We start from the raw sequence: 19902 nt of genomic DNA, 5'->3' as shown, positions 1-19902 counted from the left end.
GATATCCTATATGCATTTGGTACCACCATTAGCCTTGTTCATGGCCAAGAGTCCTCTAGTAGAAAACTTTGATGTCAGTACAGTACAGAATATGGTGTTTGGGGCAGCCCCTCTTGGAGCAGGACTTACTCAGGAACTCATGAATAGAATAGGTGCTAATGTTATCCAAGGTACATAGTTTTTCTTCATGTTGTCTTCAGTGTTATTTCACTTTGCTTGATTTATTGATATTATGATTTTGCTGTGAATTGCCTTTTAAAATAACTGCTAAAACAATATTTTCTATTCATTTGTTTTAAGTTTAGAACCATTAATTGTCTATATTATCATTGTCTATTATTAGTTATGTTTATTTACATATGTATTTATTTTACAATGTTTCCCTCTGAAATCTATATTATATTTTCAGAATTATGACCTCAATCTAACATTTAGATTTTTTGACAGAATTTCATTCATTTGTATCTTTCTATATGATTGTCATAAAAACAGGTGTTGAATTATTGATTACTTTTGAAGTGAATGATGTTTAGCAACCATACAGATTCAGTTTACATGCCAGAAATTGAAAAAAAAAGAATAAAAAAAAAGAATATAATTTAACGGATTAAAATTAAGAAACTAAAGAATTGTGGAGATGACTGGTGGTTATTTTTTCAACATTGTTTCACGAAAATGAAAATGCTACATCTATGACACTTATTATGACAAAAATATCAAATATCAAAAAACATTTTTTTGGGCATAATTAGGTTTTGATTATGACTTTCATGATTTATTACGACTTTCATGATTTCTTGTTCATTGATATCCTTATACTGCACGACAATCTTTGATAGAACCAAGAAAAAGGCTTATAAATGGCCATCTACTGGAAAAGGCTTAATTTCCCAAAATTTCCACAAAAATATCACAATTTTGTTATTCAGAACACACAGAATATGCTGGATATGGTTATATTTAGCTGATATTTGAATTATTTTGTTGTGTCTTGGACTTTTGTTGCAGAAAGCTTGACTAAGTAATAATGATCAGGCGGTGACTTGAACTAACTTCTCAAAAGCTTTATATTTTAGAAGGTGGAAGACCTGGATGCTTCATACTTTGTATATAGATGCCTTATGTTACAAAGTTTCCATCTTTCACATGTTCATTGTCCTTGACGTCATTTCCATGGTTTAGTGACTACTTGAAATAGGCACTTCTTGTTGTGTCTATGCAATTATTTATGAGCCTTTCAATGTTTAATATGCTATTACTGATGATAAAATGATGGTCATGTTTGATATTAAGAATTTTCATTTTTGCCATTCAGGAGTTATGGACCTTGATATATTGGAAAACCAAGCTTGCTGTCAATTTGACTACTCATTTCTTGTCTATGTATAATTTGTTAGTTTGTTCCATAGAAATTTAATACTTCCCTCCTCCTTATTTTATTTATAGAAATACATTGCTGGCAATTTTGGTTTTTCCGTGTAATGATAACACTTTTAATAGCTTATTTGAAGTTTAGTTGACATTTACTTTCAGTTTATGGGTTAACTGAATCCAGCCCAGTTACAAACCATGATTGTGTACCACCCAAATTAGGAACCATTGGTAACCTTGTCCCAAACACGCTCGGCAAGGTTTGTTAAGACTCCTATTACTAATCCAGTACACAATGCTACTACACCTTATCTTGACATTAATGTTTGTGATGGATACGTCTAGAATAAAGATTTCATTTTGTCTTAAAAAATATATATTGAGTCCATTTAATCTTTTTGAAAGAAATATTGAACTGAATTAATGTTTTATAAAAGTGGTATGATTGCCAATGACATAACTATCCATCAGAGACCACCTGATGTGTATGTGAACAATTTAAGGTCAATGTTCACCATATTTAAGGTTTTTAAAAGTCCTGATTTAACATATGGATTATTAAGCATGATCTGATAGTGATGAAGGAACCATTGTTTATTATGCCAATGTGTGCTATTGACTTTTGATTTTATTAAAAAAAGAAACTGAAAAAACTGATAAAATTTTGGGTAGAAAGTTCAGGATATTTATTTACAAGAAAAAATGATATTATTTAGACCTGTAAAAACACCATTAATTTAAGTTTTTAAGATTTCCTAAATTTAATATGTGACTGAAATTGTTTACTTTAAATGTGAAGGTATGTTTGGCTATTATTTTCTTCACAGAAAACGAAGTTTCCTTTTGTCATATGTCCATTTTCCTTGACCTCATTTTCCTGGTTCAAGGACTGCTTAAAATGTTTTATTTTGTTTGTCTTGTGAATTACTCAATTATTATGAGTAATAGTTTTAAAACTATATTTTGTAATATGAGTTTCTTGTAAAGTCTACATGTTCTTTAGACAAGGTTAGCCTAATCTATCTCATTTCATTGACAATTGATTTTAGGTTAAAAATTATGTTAATTCTAGTAGGTCTTTTCTCAAATACTATAAGCAGTTGGTCAACTATATGATGTGTTAAGTATGGAATAATGATAAGGTGCACATGTGTGGCTGAGAGGATTTATCTGACCTTGACCTCATTGTTATAGATCTTTAAAAATGTTAAGTTTAGGTGGTACTTTTAGTAGAACCTTTATCTATAAGACTTTCAACAGAAAATCAATGATCAGTAGAGCAGGCGAGATATGTCATTAACATGTTCATATTTTTTTATTTGGTTGAAGTTCAACATAAGGGTAGTATTTATCTTTCACAGTTTATACACAAGACTTATTTATAACTAACTTTAAACTTTACAAAATGTTCACCTGGGGAGATCCTGGCAGGTGTGAAGCTACATAGACTTAAGAAAATGAACAAATTTATAATTAGTAAGGACGATCTCAGCGGGACTACAAATAATTTTTTTTATGCAAGTGCCTTAAGAATGACTGAGAGATATGCATGCCTGCTGAAATCTTCGATAAAGAAAGATGCATTGTTTTATGAATAAACTATTAGATTTCATTATGTCATTACCATTTGGACTTCACAGGATTTGATTGATAGTTATGTCATGTATGTCAGAAATTAAAGGGGAAAAAAATGGAATTGTTTATCTTTTCACTCTTTCTTACCACATACGGTAAGCTATAAGACTACAATCCATCACAAATATTATTGTTAGCAAAAGCAACCAAACACTCCATAGTAGATGTTCATGCTAGAAAGTACTGTGCATTTACAATTATTTTTGTGTGCTTATTTTTGTAAAGATTTCAAGAAGGAGTGAATTCTTGAGCAATTGATAATACCATAATCAGATATCCTCGAAAACACTTTTTCCTATCATATTAGTGCACTAAATTTAAACAATTCAAATGGAAAGATGAAAACATAAGTACACAATCATTGTTTGTAAGAACTATTTATATGGTCTTGTAGTACATGTGCTGCTAATCCTACCTTGTAGGTTTGCATTCTTAACCGGATTTTTGTGACAAAAATGTCAGTTATTGATTTGGGGATGTACGGCGGTCGGGCAGTCGGGCGGGCGGGCGACAACCAAATGTTGTCCGTGCAATTACTCATGAACCCTTCAACCAAAGCTTTTAAAATGTTAATATGTTGTTACTGACAACAAAATGAAGGTCAAGTTCAATAATGACAATTTTGACTTTTACCGTTAAGGAGTTATGGTTCTTGAAAGATTGAAAAATGGCATTTCCAGTTGTGTCTGTGCATTTACTCATGAACTGTTCAACCAAAGCTTTTCAAATTTTAATATGTTGTTACTGATGACAAAATGGAGGTCAAGTTCAATAATGTCGATTTTGACTGTTACCGTTCAGGAGTTATGGTTCTTGAAAGATTAAAAAATGGTGTTTCCATTCATGTTGTATTTACTCATGAACCATTCAACCTAAGCTTTTCAAATTTTAATATGTTGATACTGATGACAAAATGGAGGTGAAATTTGATATTGATGATTTTCACTTTCACCGTTCATCAGTTATAGTTCTTGTGATATTCCCAGGACACAAATAAATGTTAATAAATCTGGTTTGCTGTCGTTGTGACAGCCTCTTGTTTTATTTTATTATAGTCTTTGATTTTTCATGCTTTGTAAATTTAACATGTTGATCTCTAATTTTCAGCCAGTTATCATGTTATAGGTGGAAATTTTAACAATGAAAAGCATACCTTTTATTTTCAATATAAATTAGCATGTATAAAATTCCTAACTTCTTGTACAAGAATGTTTGTTATACATACATTATCTCATGTTTTCAAGTTGTCTCCCTTTCCTGATTTATTGCAAACATACTGTATTTAATATTATTAAATTTATAAATATTTTTTTTTTTAAACTTTATACATGTTCAAAATTTTCCAAAAAGTTGAACCTGTTATTTTTTAATGAGCCTGCGACTTTTGTCGCAAAAAGCTCGACATAGGTATAGTAAAAAGCTTTATATTTTAAAAGGTGGAAGACCTGGATGCTTCATACTTTGTATATGGATGCCTCATGTTACGAAATTTCCGTCAGTCACATGTCCAATGTCCTTGACCTCATTTTCATGGTTCAGTGACTACTTGAAAAAAAAGTAAAGATTTTTTGTAATGTTAAATTCTCTTTTATTATAAGTAATAGGTTAACTATATTTGGTATGTGCGTACCTTACATTGAGGTCCTCATGCCCGTCAGACAGTTTTCACTTGACCTCAACCTCATTTCATGGATCAGTGAACAAGGTTAAGTTTTGATGGTCAAGTCCATATCTCAGATTCTATAAGCAATAGGTCTTATATATTCGGTGTATGGAAGGACTGTAAGGTGTACATGCCCAACTGGCAGGTGTCATTTGACCCTGACCTCATTTTCATGGTTCAGGGGTTATAGTTAAGTTCTTGTATTTTGGTCTGTTTTTCTTTTACTGTATGCAATAGGTCTACTATAGTTAGTGTATGGAATAATTGTAAGGTGTACATGTCTAGCTGGCAGATGTCATCTGACCTTGACCTCATTTTCATGGTTCAGTGGTCAAAGTTAAGTCTTTGAGTTTTGGTCTTTTTTTCTAATACTATATGCAATAGGTGAATTATATTTGGTTTATGGAAATATTTTATGATCTATATGTCAGTCGTGCAGGTTTTATTTGACCTTGATCTCATTTTCACGGTTCATTGCTCAGTGTTAAGTTTTTGTGTTTTGTTCTTTTTTTCTTTAAACTATTACCTGGCATGGTTCATCTGACCTTGACCTCATTTTCATGGTTCAGTTGTCAAAGTTAAGTCTTTGAATTTTGGTCTTTTTTTCTAATACTATATGCAATAGGTGAACTATATTTTGTGTGTGGAAATATTTTATGACCATAGTTCAGTCACACAGGTTTTATTTTACCTTGACCTCATTTTCACGGTTCATTGATCAGTGTTAAGTTTTTGTGTTTTGTTCTTTTTTTCTTTAAACTATTACCAATAGGTCAAATATATTTGTTGTATGGAAGAATTGTTAGCTGTACATGCCTGCCTGGCATGGTTCATCTGACCGTGACCTCATTTTCATGGTTCATTGGTCAATGTTTATTTTTTTTGGTTAATGTTAAGTTTATGTACCAATTAAGCTTTATCTTTAATTTAGGACTACCAACATAATATCAATGATTAGTAAAGAAGGCGAGACATTTCAGTGTGTGCACTCTTGTGTCAAATTGATACACACCTTCAAAAATATAAAGGCTGAAATTTCAAACTAAGTGTTGTCAGATCCTTGTAAGCAAATCTTGGACACAGGTCTGACAGGATCTTTATTTTCAATCAGATTTTTAAAAGATGCAACATCAAACTTGTATTGTTTCTGTTTTAATACCTGTACGGTCTGTATGTGAATAAACTCTTTAATCAAATTATTCATCTGAGACCTACCTTATCTCATTGCATGCCTTTAACCACTTGTTTTAGTAGCATGATATGACCAATAAAGAAAATTGAAACCTGTCAATAGCTAAAGAGATTACTTTGTTTAAAAATAGGGAAGACATAATTTAGACAGTTTGTTTTTAAGGAGTTGAGTTGTTTGTGTGTTTAGAAGAAAAAGATTTGACCATCATCATCAGTGTACATTTATTTATACATTGTATTTAACTCAAATATATCCCTACCAGGCGTTCTCTAGATTGAGATGGAAAAAAACTTAGAAATAATGTTTAATTTTCCAGCCTATGGTTTAACAGAGACAAGCCCAGTGTCTCACTATGACCGAAGTCCAGCTAAAATAGGAACTGTTGGTCATTTAGTTCCTAGCACACTAGGAAAGGTTGGTCAATATGTGATCACATGCATTTGTAAATCCTAACACCAATTAACATGTACTTAAATCCATTATTAACATGCACTCTTTGAGTAGTTAGTAATACTCTAGATATATTGTTTGATTGTTAAAAAATTATAAAGATTAATCATTTGATAATAGTTTTATTTCATTTGGATGACGCACAATTTAAAATCTGTCAATTTTTACTTGAAAACACCCTTATCTACTTTCTCTGTTTTTAAAGTCCTTTGAGCATGCTCTGATTTTGTCAAATTGATGTATGCCTTCAAAAATATTAAGGCTGAAATTTCAAACTAAGTGTTGTCAGATCTTATAAGCAAATCTTGGACAGAGGATCTGTATTTTCAATCAGATTTTTAAAAAGATGCAACATCAAACTTGTTTTGTTTCTGTTCTAATGACTGTACAATCTGTATGTAAATTAACTTTTTAATCAAATTATTCATCTGAGACCTAACTTATCTCATTGCATGCTTTTTTGGTTACTAAGCATGATATGACTAATGAAAAAAATTGAACCTGTCAACATCTAAAGAGATTACTTTGTTTTAAAATAGGGAAGACATGATTTAGACAGTTTGTTTTTTTATGAGTAGAGCAGTTTGTTTGTTTAGAAGAATATCAGTATATAAAAAGAATTGACCCATGTGTACATAGATTTATGTATTGTATTTGACTAACTCAAATATATCGCTACCAGACATTCTCATAGATTGAGTACGAAAAAAAAATTAGAAATAATGTTTGATTTTCCAGTCTATGGTTTAACAGAGACAAGCCCAGTGTCTCACCATGACCGAAGTCCACCTAAAATAGGAACTGTTGGTCATTTAGTTCCTAACACTCTAGGAAAGGTTGGTCAACACACGCCTTTTTATTTACTTATAAACATGCACTCTTTAAGTAGTTAGTAAAACCCTAGACATATTGTTCGATTGTTAAAAAATTATTTTGATAATAGTTTTATTTCATTTTGATGACACACTAGTTAAGTCTGTCAGTTTGTACTTGTAAAGGCAGAGTTATGAGGTAAGCCCTAATCATTTTTCCACTCAAATTGCAAAAATAGGTAGTAAAATTTCTGAATCTTTCCAATCTTTTGTTTAAGTTCTGTTTTTTAATCTGCACTCAGTTCAGAAATTTTATGTCACAGTTATTAAAGTGATAAAAATGTCAAAATTGATAATGGCCAATTAATAGTATTTTTCATATCGCTAAAAAGGAAAGGCTTAATGATAATATCCACATTAACAATTTCATATCAGATATATTTGTAGCAAAATCATGTTTAAGATATTTTTCTCATTTCTAATTGCATGTTGTCATAAGCCTTGGATTATGGTTATACATGAACAATGGTAGTCAAAAGTTAAAAGTACTGATATGATACAGATTTCTGTTTTGTGGACATCAGAAAAATATTATTTGATATGAATTTATCATAATATTTTTACTTTCATTTTCATCTGGTCCAAAGGACTGGTCTTATAATACCTTTTCCTTTGAGCAAGCACTATATCAGACCAAAGGTCTTTTATTGATAGCATATCTTTATTTTATCTATCAATATGTTTATCTATGCATGCATAATACACCTGAACTATGTTTAAGCGTTTCTGAATTTTAAGCTCACATTTATGCCAATCTTATGATGCCTGCAAAACAATAACTCTTTTTCTGTGACATTAACTCTGTTCTGACTTCTTGCAATCTGAGCGTGACATATAAACAACCAATCATAAGGAGGAGCAAGTGTGGAGAACTAATACTGTTTATAGCAATACATGTAAGACTAAATCATTAAATAAATAAAAAATTATTAATTTATTTTTGTCCATCATTTTCTATTCTTTATATTTCAGCACCTCATTATACTCTTACAGTTATATATTGCCTAATTTTTTGGCATAATAATCTCTTCATTTTTTTTGTCAAATAATTCTGCACTTTTTGCCCTATAGTCTCTGTTCTGTAAACCCATTTCAGATCATTATATATGTACATGTGATAATGCTATACACAGGTAACTTGTTATTGTAAAATATCTTCAGCCTAATTAAAATGACCTGGTACTTATTTAAAGGGGTCAAAGGTAACAAGAAGAGAAATTAATAGGTTTTAAGCGTTGCCAATTGCTTTTATTTTTCCAGGATATGGATTAACTGAAACCAGCCCAGTTTCTCATTATGATACTAATCCCTCAAAAGTTGGGACTGTAGGCCATCCTCTTCCTAACACACAATCAAAGGTTTGTGATTGGTTAGGACATAGCTTCCTCTTCTTTCTAATTGGGCGATATCTTTGTTTCTTGATCCCAATAATATCTTCACTGTCATCTAAAAATTTTAACCTTCACTTATTACTTTAGTCAATTTGTGAATACTTTTTTAAATACCATAATGAAAAAGCCCATTGTTGTCCTTTATCTCTGCTAGAGTGGAAGTTGTTTTTTTCACACACAATGATTGTTGTTACAGCTAGATAAAAGTTTTGAAATATTCCAAGCTTTCTAGTATAGCCTAGCTAGTAGCAATTTCAGTATAAAAATAAGGAGATGTATCATAAAATTGAGAATGGAAATGGGGAATGTGTCAAAGAGACAACAACCCGACCAAATAAAAAACTACAGCAGAGGGTCACCAACAGGTCTTCAATGTAGCGAGAAATTCCCGCACCCCGAGGCGTCCTTCAGCTGGCCCCTAAACAAATATATACTAGTCCAGTGATAATGAACGCCATACTAATTTCCAAATTGTACACAAGAAACTAAAATTAAAATAATACAAGACTAACAAAGGCCAGAGGCTCCTGACTTGGGACAGGCGCAAAAATGCGGCGGGGTTAAACATGTTTGTGAGTTGGTATGATTGCCAATGAGACAACTAACCCTAATAATTCAAATTTTTTCAAGGCATTCAAATGGATAAAAACAGAGGATTTTGAAAATCTGACAAAAAATCCAAAACATGACAAGCCAGCTTCCTTAAAACTTTCTCAGAAACTATTTATGATTATTGCATAAAATTTTCACACAAGACGACACTCAGTCCTGGCATATCATATGCTCATGGCGCAGCTGTTTATTAAAATTTTATAGTTCTGATTGTACCACATGAAAAGTTCTGATTGTCCCACATTATTTTTTGATGTGAAATGTTCTTAAATAAACAGTAGACTTGGTGTTTATTTTGTTAAAATAACAAGAATTAATTATTACCTATTCAAAGTATTATTTTTGGATTATATCAATTTTTTTAAGTATTAAATATGATTTTTTTTGTTGAAATGAATGCACTTTTCATTAAATAATATAACATTTAGTATTTAAAAAAATATATCTAAAATGTTACTTTTATTTATAAAACAAATACAAATACCAACATTTATGATCATATTGGTTTTTTAAATTCAAAATAAATATCAAAATAATGCTTACATTTAAAAGAAAAAAGGTACAAATAAAAGTAATATTTTTTGTTTAAATTCTAAATAAGTAATAAAATAATGCTTACATTATAGTATTAGTTAAATATAAACTCATCATAGATACCAGGACTAAATTTTGTATATACGCCAGACGCACGTTTCGTCTACAAAAGACTCATCAGTGACGCTCAAATCCAAAAAAGTTAAAAAGGCCAAATAAAGTACAAAGTTGAAGAGCATTGAGGACCAAAATTCCTAAAAGTTTTGCCAATTACAGCTGAGGTAATCTATTCCTGAGGTAGAAAAGCCTTAGTATTTCAAAAATTCAAAATTTTGTAAACAGTCAATTTATAAATATAACCATATCAATGATAATTCATGTCAGCATAAAAGTGCTGACTACTAGGCCTGTGATACCCTCGGGGAAATAAATCTCCACCAGCAGTGGCATCGACCAAGTAGTTGTATATAAACTCATCATAGATACCAGGACTAAATTTTGTATATACGCCAGACGTACGGATACGGAGTCCCATTCTGCACCCCGTAAGACTAGCGTTTCGTCTACAAAAGACTTATCAGTGACGCCCGAATCCAAAAAGTTAAAAGGGCCAAATAAAGTACGAAGTTGAAGAGTATAAATAAATTTAATTTGATTTGATAATCTAATTAAACTTAGTAATTATTTTTTTGTATGAACTGCCACCTATTTGTTACAGTTTGGACTAGATTTGTTGCAATTTTATGATATCTTGTGCTATGTATGATTATCCTTTAATGATATACTTATGTATTATGTATGCTTTATTGTTGAACCTTCTACAATATGTGTGCTTTATATAATCAATTGTGTTCTAAAATGCTTGATTGAAACCCTTTATCATATAATGAAGAAATGAGTAGTGCTTGACGGCCCGTGCTTGATATCTGATAATTTTTACTTTACATTATATTCTATGTTTGATGATACATGTATTTCATATCAATATGTGCAAAATATTTAATACTCACTTTATGTTCTTGTTTTTTTCATATTTTACAAGAAAAATGATTAGTTACCTGTAATTACCTACTGCACACTATAAAAACAGATTAATTACAATTAAAACAATTCCCGATTGTCCCACAATTAAACTTCACAATTGTCCCACAAACATCTTACCGATTGTCCCACAAAATTCCACTACCTTTTTACCTGTAATTTAAAAAAGTGGGACAATCGGGAAGACACCGCTCAAATAACAATAGTATAAAAAAAAAACTGTAGTTCTTACTTTTTGTTGTGTAGTGGATGTAAGTTCTCTAATTAATGCAATATTTTTATTTCACTAAGTCACTACTAATATTTCCTTACTAATTTCTCGCCACTTGTATATCTAATCTCATTACATATACATGTAATATACATTGTGTGTATTGTTGCTATTTGTTATAAAAAAACTGAAAAATAATGGTCTGTGTATTAAGTAATGACAGAATAAGCCTTTTAATTTACAACAAAACAAATCTATTTCAAAGAATAAAACTTTACAGAATTGTAAGAAATGGAAATATGATATATTATAAAAATTTTCAACAATAAATCATCAGAAAAAAGTAAAATCACAAAAGTACTGAACTCCTAGGAAAATTCAAAATGGAAAGTCCATAATCAAACGGCAAAATCAGAAGCTTAAAGACATTAAATAATGGATAACAACGTTACAACTGCCTTATTCCTGACTTGGTACAGGCGTTTTCTTATGTAGAAATGGTCGATTAAATCTCTCACTTGTATCACAGTCGCATCCAATACCATATTTCTAGTATTTTGGCTAAAAATTGCTAGCATTGACCAAGTTAAATTAACATACTAAACAGCTCACTGGGAGGAATTTTATGTACCAGGAATCAAATTAATTTTGCAATTGCCATGGGTTTTTCCTGACCAATTTGTGCATCATGAAATATAATAAATGTTGTTCATCTTTGTAGTTTTCTTAGTGCACGTTTTGGAAATTCTATACAGTTTAAAAATTCCAAAGATGGAAATATATGTAAATTAATCAAGGCTTGTCTAATTAACTCACGTGTTGTTCAAATTTCTGTTTTCTTATATGTAGCTTTTTTAATTTATAAGTATACATTATATACTGATAGGTTATAGATGTGCACACTGGTAAGACTCTGGGAGCAGGTGAGACTGGGGAGGTGCTCCTAGCAGGACCACAAATTATGTTAGGTTACCTGAAGAACCAGTCTGCTACTGATGACATGGTGAGAGATGGATGGCTTCATAGTGGTAAGTGGGATATTATGTCTATAGTAGAAGTAAATGATTGAATAGCTACAAAACTAGTTCTGTTAGGTAACCCTCCACTTATGGAACTAATATCCTGTCTCATACTCTGTATTTTGCTCATTGTTGAAGGGTGAAAAGTGACATATAGATGTTTAATATCCTTGTACTTTGGTCCCTCAGGTTGATGGTGGTGTCAATTTTGATCATACCATATTTCCTTATTTTTGTACTACTGGGTTGAAACCACTGCTTTACTGAATTCATTTTGGGAATTAGAATCGACTAACAGTTCTGTAAGATTCAAGTAAGATAGCTATTGATCTGCAATTGTACGGTCAAAAAAGATGTGGTATGATTGCCAGTGAGACAACTCTTCACAAGAGACCAAATGACAGCAGAAACTAACAACTATATGTCACTGTAGAGTCTTAAACAATAAACAAAGCTTATACTGCATAGTCAGCTTTAAAAGGTCCAGAAATGACAAATGTAACTGATTGCTGCTTTATTAGAACATGCCTTCAGAAAAGAAGATGTTAATCTTAATATAAGGGGTGAAAAGTATATTTTTATTTGTACATGAAGTACATTGTTTACTATATTGTACATGGTACTTTCTGAAAGTTTTATAATTGTAAAATTATTATTTAGGTGACATTGGACATTTTGATGAAGAAGGATATTTTATGATAACAGATAGACTAAAGGAGCTAATTAAATATAAAGGATTTCAGGTACATATATATAACTACAATTTTTCTTTCATTCTCATATAAATTCACATAAAAAGATACATTACGGATATAAGGGAAGTATAAATATGCACAAAACAGAACTCATTCCTGAAATTTGATATAAAAATTTCAAATGACTATTCTTGCTTAAATTTGTATCTTCAAGTCTAAGTTCTACACCATTTTTAATCTGAGCAGAAATAGTCCTTTGATATCCATACATTTGATAGTCCATTAAAGTCACAAAATGCCTTTTCATCATTGGCTTTCAAAGCTTTAATTATTGAAATATATAACACCAATTTGTAAAGTGTTGAAGAGAACATTTTCTTTTTACCATTTACTAATCTTCACCAGAATTTTATGAATCACATTAACCAAGATTTTTATAATCTTTAACTTTTTTAATTTCTTTGTTACAAAAATCTAATTTTTCAGTTCCTGAAGTAACATTTGAACTTAGGAGATAATATGATATAAATTATTTCAGGTTTTAGAACAACAGGTGTGTTGAATTTACAGATCAGCCTTTAATAAATTCACACATTGTTTATCATTACTCTAACTATGACGTTAGTTGTTATTAGCACCAAGGAAAAATAGTACTTTTATTAGAAAAAGTACAAATATATATGTTGTCACGTTTATTTAAGTATGAGCAGTGCCTCACTATCTCCAACTTAGTTATCATTCAATTTGAGCCCAGGTACAACATATTTTGATCAAGCTTGAATTTTAGTTTAAACATGGATTTATTTATAGTGGATTGTGAAACAAAGTTTTGCAATTTATATTTATGCCTTTCTACTTTGCGGGTGAGAGTTCTGCCTTGTAGCGGCATTAGTCTGCTCTTTTTTCGAAATCTACAAGGGTGTCTTTAATGTGCAAGAGATATGGCTCTCTCATAACACGGGTCAGCCATTTATTGTCCCCATCCGACGGACTATAATCATTTCCTCAAGACCATACTCGCAAATGGTGTCAAGAAAGAGCCGAAAATTCAGTCCCTGAAATTTTCATCCCGAAACGTGAATCCAACTAGGAACCTTTGTGTGAGTAGTCCGATGCACTAACGACTACCGGAGGGCTCTTCGAAGCCAGTTTATTTTTAGTTATGATACGAGAGTTTGATGAGGGTCCTTCCTTTCTTTATTCTGTAATGTTTAGACCATTTTTCTCTATTCTAAGTTTATTTTTCCCTTTTATCTCTTATATTGCAGCAACCCATGATTCTCTATTCTTTATTTTTTTTTAGCCTAATTTTCTATATTCTTTCTTTTTAGCCTATTTTCTCTATTCTTTGTATTTTTTACCATTTATTCTGCTCTTTTTGACAATTATTCTCTAACCTGTAAACCCCATCTAGACCCTCATAATATCCTGCTTGATAGCATTTCCAAAAGAAAAAAACTACACAGAAAATGTCTTAAAAGTAGAGATAAATGTCCCTTCCTTTGCCTCTTTGACGACTGTGGTAGGGCTGTATAGCCAGTCAAGGTTGTTAAAACTCCCATCATCATCATTCCCTTTGCATGTTTTTTTAATTTTATTGAAATTTATTGTAGGTTGCCCCTGCAGAACTAGAAGCCTTAATTTGTACCCACCCTGCTGTTGCTGACGTAGCAGTGATAGGTGTCCAGGCTGGAGAGGATGTAGGGGAGGTACCCAAGGCTTATGTTGTACCTAAACCTGGGGTAACACTGACGGAGGAGGATATAACACACTTTGTAGATGGTAAGATACAAGTGTCAATATATGTATTACTGTATTAGATTTTTTAACCCCCATAAAATTGTGAGGGACTGGGAATAAGTCTTCAGGTTCATCTGTCTATCCAAACTGAGACTGGTATAAGAAATGGAGATGTGGTATGATTGCATATGAAACAGCTATCTACCAGAGTTGAGTGACATTGATTTAAGAAATTATAGTTAATTTTTTCGACTTCAAACTTTAAAAGTTATGCTTTAATGATTTTATCTAAGAAATACAACTTTAAAATTTTTCGAAAAACTCAGGCTCACTGTCTTGATCTTTTTCATAATGTTTTGCAAACATTACATGAAAGTTGACTCATTGTATGATCTTGATAGCATATATGGATGAGGTCAGGAATTTGATAATTTGAAATTCTTTCAAGTTATGTCCCTTTGAACATATGTAAAACTTATAGATGTTGTCAGTAGCTATTCCTCATGGTTTTAATTGGATTGAAATGAGTGTTGACAACCTGTAAGATCATGATGCCTAGATGCCAAACTCTAAATTGTTCCAGGAGATTTTGGCTGGTACAAAATACAAACCATGCAAACGAAATTTCATATAGGACGAGTAAACAAAAATACATGATAAATGTACATATAAAAATGCATATAAAATATTTTATCTATTACAGCAAATGTGGCACCATACAAGAAGTTAAGAGGAGGTGTTAAGCTTATTGATAGCATACCAAAAACTGCCAGCGGTAAAATTCTCAGGAGGGAAGTCAAAAATATGTGATCAGATGGAAGATACAGGTGGTTGTTAATTTTTTACATCCCAGTGAATTTGCATGGAAGATACAGATTGTTCATTAAGTGATCTCCTAGAAAATTTTAAATGTACAATATTTGTATGGTTTAAGAATAATTACCAAATTTGTATAAATTTCTTCAATTTGTTCACAAGAAATGCTTGTGGAAACTGAACAGGATGAAATTCTTTTTTGATTTTTGTTATATATATATTGTTTTTCATCTCTTATAAAAAAAAATCATTTTGTTTTTATAATAGTTGATGTACTTCTAAATTAAGAAGGATATAACAGTTGAATAATAAACTATGGCAAATATTAGGATAAATATGAAACACTTTTTTTATGCTTCATACATTCATGTATTCATGGTTTGAAAATAACCATTTTTTATAATGACATATTTTTAAGTCAGTACCATTTTGAAATAAAAAACACACAGAGAATGAAATAGTGATGTCAAAAGACATGAATTTTGTGAGTTGAAAGACAATGACAAAAATGCAGTAGTTATTCATCCAAATTTTAATATTATACCAAAGAACTTCATGAAATCCAACTACTATTTCAAAATAGAAAATACGAACATGTAAGTGAATATTGTGTTTGCATGAATTAGATTAGATTTTTTACTGTCACTATTTATGTATTTTGTATTATCTGAATATGTAAGATGTAGTCAGTTTTGTTTACTGCGATATTTTGATCTTTTCCATCAAGGCAGTGTCAAAGGAAGCACTTATAATTTTATGAATTAAACTTATTGATTTTACAATTATTTTTATACATTTCTGAATAGGCAAATTTCTTATATTTCCCATGACAGTTAGTAAGCAAGAGAGTCTTACATTTTGAGATAGTTTTTGTCACTTTATGATTTTATTTACCTTAGAATCAGTCTATTTGTAAGTAAAAAGTTTACAAGGAAATCTTTATTTTTTTTACTTTGTAAAGAGAAGTCTGTAAATTTTTAGGGAAAGTAGACTTTAAATGAGTTAAAACTGAAAGATGATTTATTTTGGAAAACTATCATTTTGATATTTTCTCTATATTAATATGTTTCTAAGATGAACCATTTTATAACATAAGAAATTTACCAAACTGCTGTGGAAGATCTACAGCTTTTCATATATGTTATGTTTGCAAGTCAAAGAATTTATTTTTTAAAAATTCTAATAATTCAAAGTTTAGACTAAATAAAGTGTAGAATAAACTTTAATGAAGTAGAAACCTAATGACACAGAAATAGAAGACATCTAGGGGTCAATATACGGTTTCTTTTTTTTCTCACCTACATTTGATAAATGAATAACCTACCTATAATACCTATCCTTAACTAATATGGTATTTATATATTATGATTTTTTTATTATCTTAAGATTTTATAAATGAAAGGGAGTATCTAGGCTTTCATCTCATCAAAGGGTATCATTATGGTTCTCCCCCTTCCTGACCTAGAAAAAACATTCCCAGTTGTCAAGCTTGATATGGAAAATCAAAAACAAAAAAATTAAAAAAAAAATGGTGATAAAATTATAATCTATCAAAAAGTTTAAAATTTGCAAGCTGCAGTTTTTTTTTAGCTCACCTGGCTCGAAGGGCCAAGTGAGCTTTTCTCATCACTTTGCGTCCGTTGTCCGTAGTCCGTTGTTAGCTTTTACAAAAATCTTCTGCTCTGAAACTACTGGGCCAAATTAAACCAAACTTGGCCACAATCATCATTGGAGTATCTAGTTTAAAAATGTGTCTGATTACCCGGCCTACCAACCAAGATGACTGCCATGGCTAAAAATAGTACATAGGGGTAAAATGTAGATTTTGGCTTATATCTCTGAAACTAAAGTATTTAGAGCAAATCTGACAAGGTGTAAAATTGTTTATCAATAAATGTAGCAACAAGAATGTTCAGTAAAGTAAGATCTACAAACACATCACAATCACCAAAACACAATTTTGTTATGAATTTATCTGTATCCATTGTTTAATATGCACATAGACCAAGGTGAGCGACACAGGCTCTTGAGAGCCTCTAGTTAAATGAAATTTAAGAGAGGGTTGAACCCTTTTATTTCAATTTACAGACTAAATTTACAGTTAAACTCTAATATTTGTATTCTAGATGATTTGTATATTTTTTGTTTGAATCAATGTACATATTTTAATGTCACAAAATACCGAATTAAATGACACAGTTTCAATTGAGAAAAATGGGTGATGGGTGATATTCAACAAATAGCTGTACATTGTAATTTGAAATTGCAAAATTGTATTGTGTATTTTTTTTTAATATTATATTTACCTTACATTGATAAATATATGTGTTAATTACTGTTATACGAGAAAAGGTAGAATTTCCATACCCGCCTTGTCACCACCATAATACCTTTTTTATTGAGGTTAAAACGTGGTTTTATTGATTTAAGAAAAAAATGATTATCACTGACACCAAAGGTTGTTTTTGCAGTGTTGCTTAGGTTTTTTTCTACTCTTTTAGGGTGTTAATCAGTATTTTTATTTCTCATGTCCTCATAGCACAATTTCATTTTTAAATGCTATACAAAAGTAATAAATATGAATGAGGTTGTTTGTCTGTCAGAACTAGCATGCATTTGTCACAAAATCTATCCAGCTTTTTCAGTGTACTGAGTTAGTACAGATTTTTGTTTAGGGGCCAGCTGAAGCACACCTCTGTGACTGCCATGCAACAACCAAACAATAAGTATGAAAAACAAGATAAGATGTCAATTATTAAAAGTTCATATACTTTACAGTAAGTCACAACATGTGAACCTCTGCATGCTTTATGCATGGTCTTTTGTGTTGCTGACATTGTCTCTAGTTTCTGAAATTAAAATTCACTTGAGATTTAAATGAAGGAAAGAATTTCTTTCAAATAATGCTCTTCCCCATAACAGTATTGATAAATATTTTGATAGACATTTTTTTGTTTACAGTTAAATATGTATTTTATCATGAAACTTTGAATTAATATTTTATTATGATGTATTTATACATTTTTGATAGATATGTTTTTTTCTTTTCAAAATATAACCAGCAATATATTTAGTTAAACAAGTTTGATTTAATCAATTGTATAGCATTTGAGAAAAATGTTTAGATGAAGTAAAATAGCATTTTTTCGGTTTTTTTTTTAGGATCATGAATACTTAATTTTGTATAATCTTGACCTTGACCATTTCATGGTTCTTTGGTCGTCAATTTTATGTTTTGGTGCTTAGTTCTGTTTCACATACATTTTATACTATAAACAATGAGTCAAATTATATTTGGTGTAATAAATGTGGATTAAGTTGAACATGTACATTTGGGAACTTTATTTAACATTGACCTCATTTTCATGGTTCTTATGTCAACATTAAGTTTTCACTATTATGTCTGTTTCTCAGACACCATAGGTGAACTTGATTTTATATAATATTAGGATAATTGGTGATGTAAAATTTATGTGATATCTATAGTGAAACCAATTATTGTAAAGAATATAAATTCAATTCTGATCTGTTAAGCATGCAAGACAATTTAGCATGTGTACAATTTTTATATACGAAATATGAAATCCAAAATAGAATATTCTTTCAAAAGACAAGTGTTATCAATCATTTCAAATTAATAACAAATTGTGTAATTTTACATTTGATATATATGTAAGTTCTCAGGAGTTATTTATAGAGTTGCTCAAATATTTTTTTTGTCTTAGTGCCTTAAATGAAATCAAACAGTTTTTGTATTGGAAGAAATTAAATGTTTCTAATATCTTAGTTCACAATTTTTATTTTGTCAACAAGAGAGCTCCTTGTTTTGTTTCCAACCCAGGACTTGGTTTTACAAAAAATCTTATGACTAAAATTTATTTTAAGTATACTGAATTGTTCATAACTAAAGATCTATCTTAATCTAAGACTTTTTGTGAAACCAACCTCAGTTTTTTGAAATTTCACAAAAAGTTTTTAATTCCTCAAAAATTTTAGTGCAACCCAGTCGAATGAGTATTGGAAAAAAGTAAAATCACAAAAATACTGAACTCAGAGGAAAATCAATTCGGAAAGTCCATAATCACATGGCAAAATCAAATAACAAAACGCATCAAAAACGAATGGACAAGAACTGGATAGATTTTTAGAACTATCAAAATACAAATACAAACAAATATGGATGTTTCATGTGAATAAAAGGAGATGTAGATTAAGTGAAACTGAAACCAAAAGTTCAAACTTAAAACAAATCTGCAAAGGGAAGAATGCAATTGAATTATTTTATTTTGGATAGTGACCTAAGCTCAATCACTGCTTAGAATGCTAATTATACAATCACAAATTATCACACTTTTTATAATGTATTGTTATTGTTACTTAGTGTATATGATTTTTTTTGTTATCTATACAGTATATCCAACTTTATCAATAAATATAATGATAGGAATTTGTTGAGTTATTGATGCCTATGATTATAGTGGTTTCCCAAAAGTTTGAATGGCATGTTGACTTATACTAAAAAAATAAATGTTCAAACATTCAACAAGCACAGGCAAAGCTAGTTATCCCTGAATGTTCTTGGTTGGTTTTGATGTCCCCACTTCTATTTGGTGGTGGTCTTGTTGTTCCATAGTTTTGATGTCACGCCTTCTATTTGGTG

At 30.5% G+C, this 19902-nt stretch overlaps 1 protein-coding gene across 3 annotated transcripts in view; it reads left to right on the top strand.

The window, feature by feature from the left end:
• LOC143082646 (putative 4-coumarate--CoA ligase 1) overlaps positions 1 to 19689 on the top strand; it is a 28392-nt gene extending 8703 nt beyond the window's left edge. The window contains exons 7-12 of one of the 3 annotated variants that reach the window (XM_076258442.1): positions 2 to 170; positions 8444 to 8541; positions 11859 to 12000; positions 12652 to 12734; positions 14300 to 14468; positions 15130 to 19689. In XM_076258442.1, the coding sequence (XP_076114557.1) occupies positions 2 to 170; positions 8444 to 8541; positions 11859 to 12000; positions 12652 to 12734; positions 14300 to 14468; positions 15130 to 15236 (768 nt within the window). In that variant the 3' untranslated portion in view covers positions 15237 to 19689. Of the gene's footprint in view, position 1; positions 171 to 1533; positions 1632 to 6177; positions 6276 to 8443; positions 8542 to 11858; positions 12001 to 12651; positions 12735 to 14299; positions 14469 to 15129 lie in introns of all 3 variants that reach the window. The other 2 variants (XM_076258441.1, XM_076258440.1) reach the window with 2 other exon arrangements.
• The last annotated feature ends 213 nt before the right edge of the window (positions 19690 to 19902 follow it).

The sequence above is a fragment of the Mytilus galloprovincialis genome, chromosome 7 (genome assembly GCF_965363235.1).
Source record: "Mytilus galloprovincialis chromosome 7, xbMytGall1.hap1.1, whole genome shotgun sequence".
NCBI classification, from domain to species: domain Eukaryota; kingdom Metazoa; phylum Mollusca; class Bivalvia; order Mytilida; family Mytilidae; genus Mytilus; species Mytilus galloprovincialis.
The sequence above is the reverse complement of the archived record's forward strand: the minus strand, read 5'-3'. Positions and strand labels throughout refer to the sequence as shown.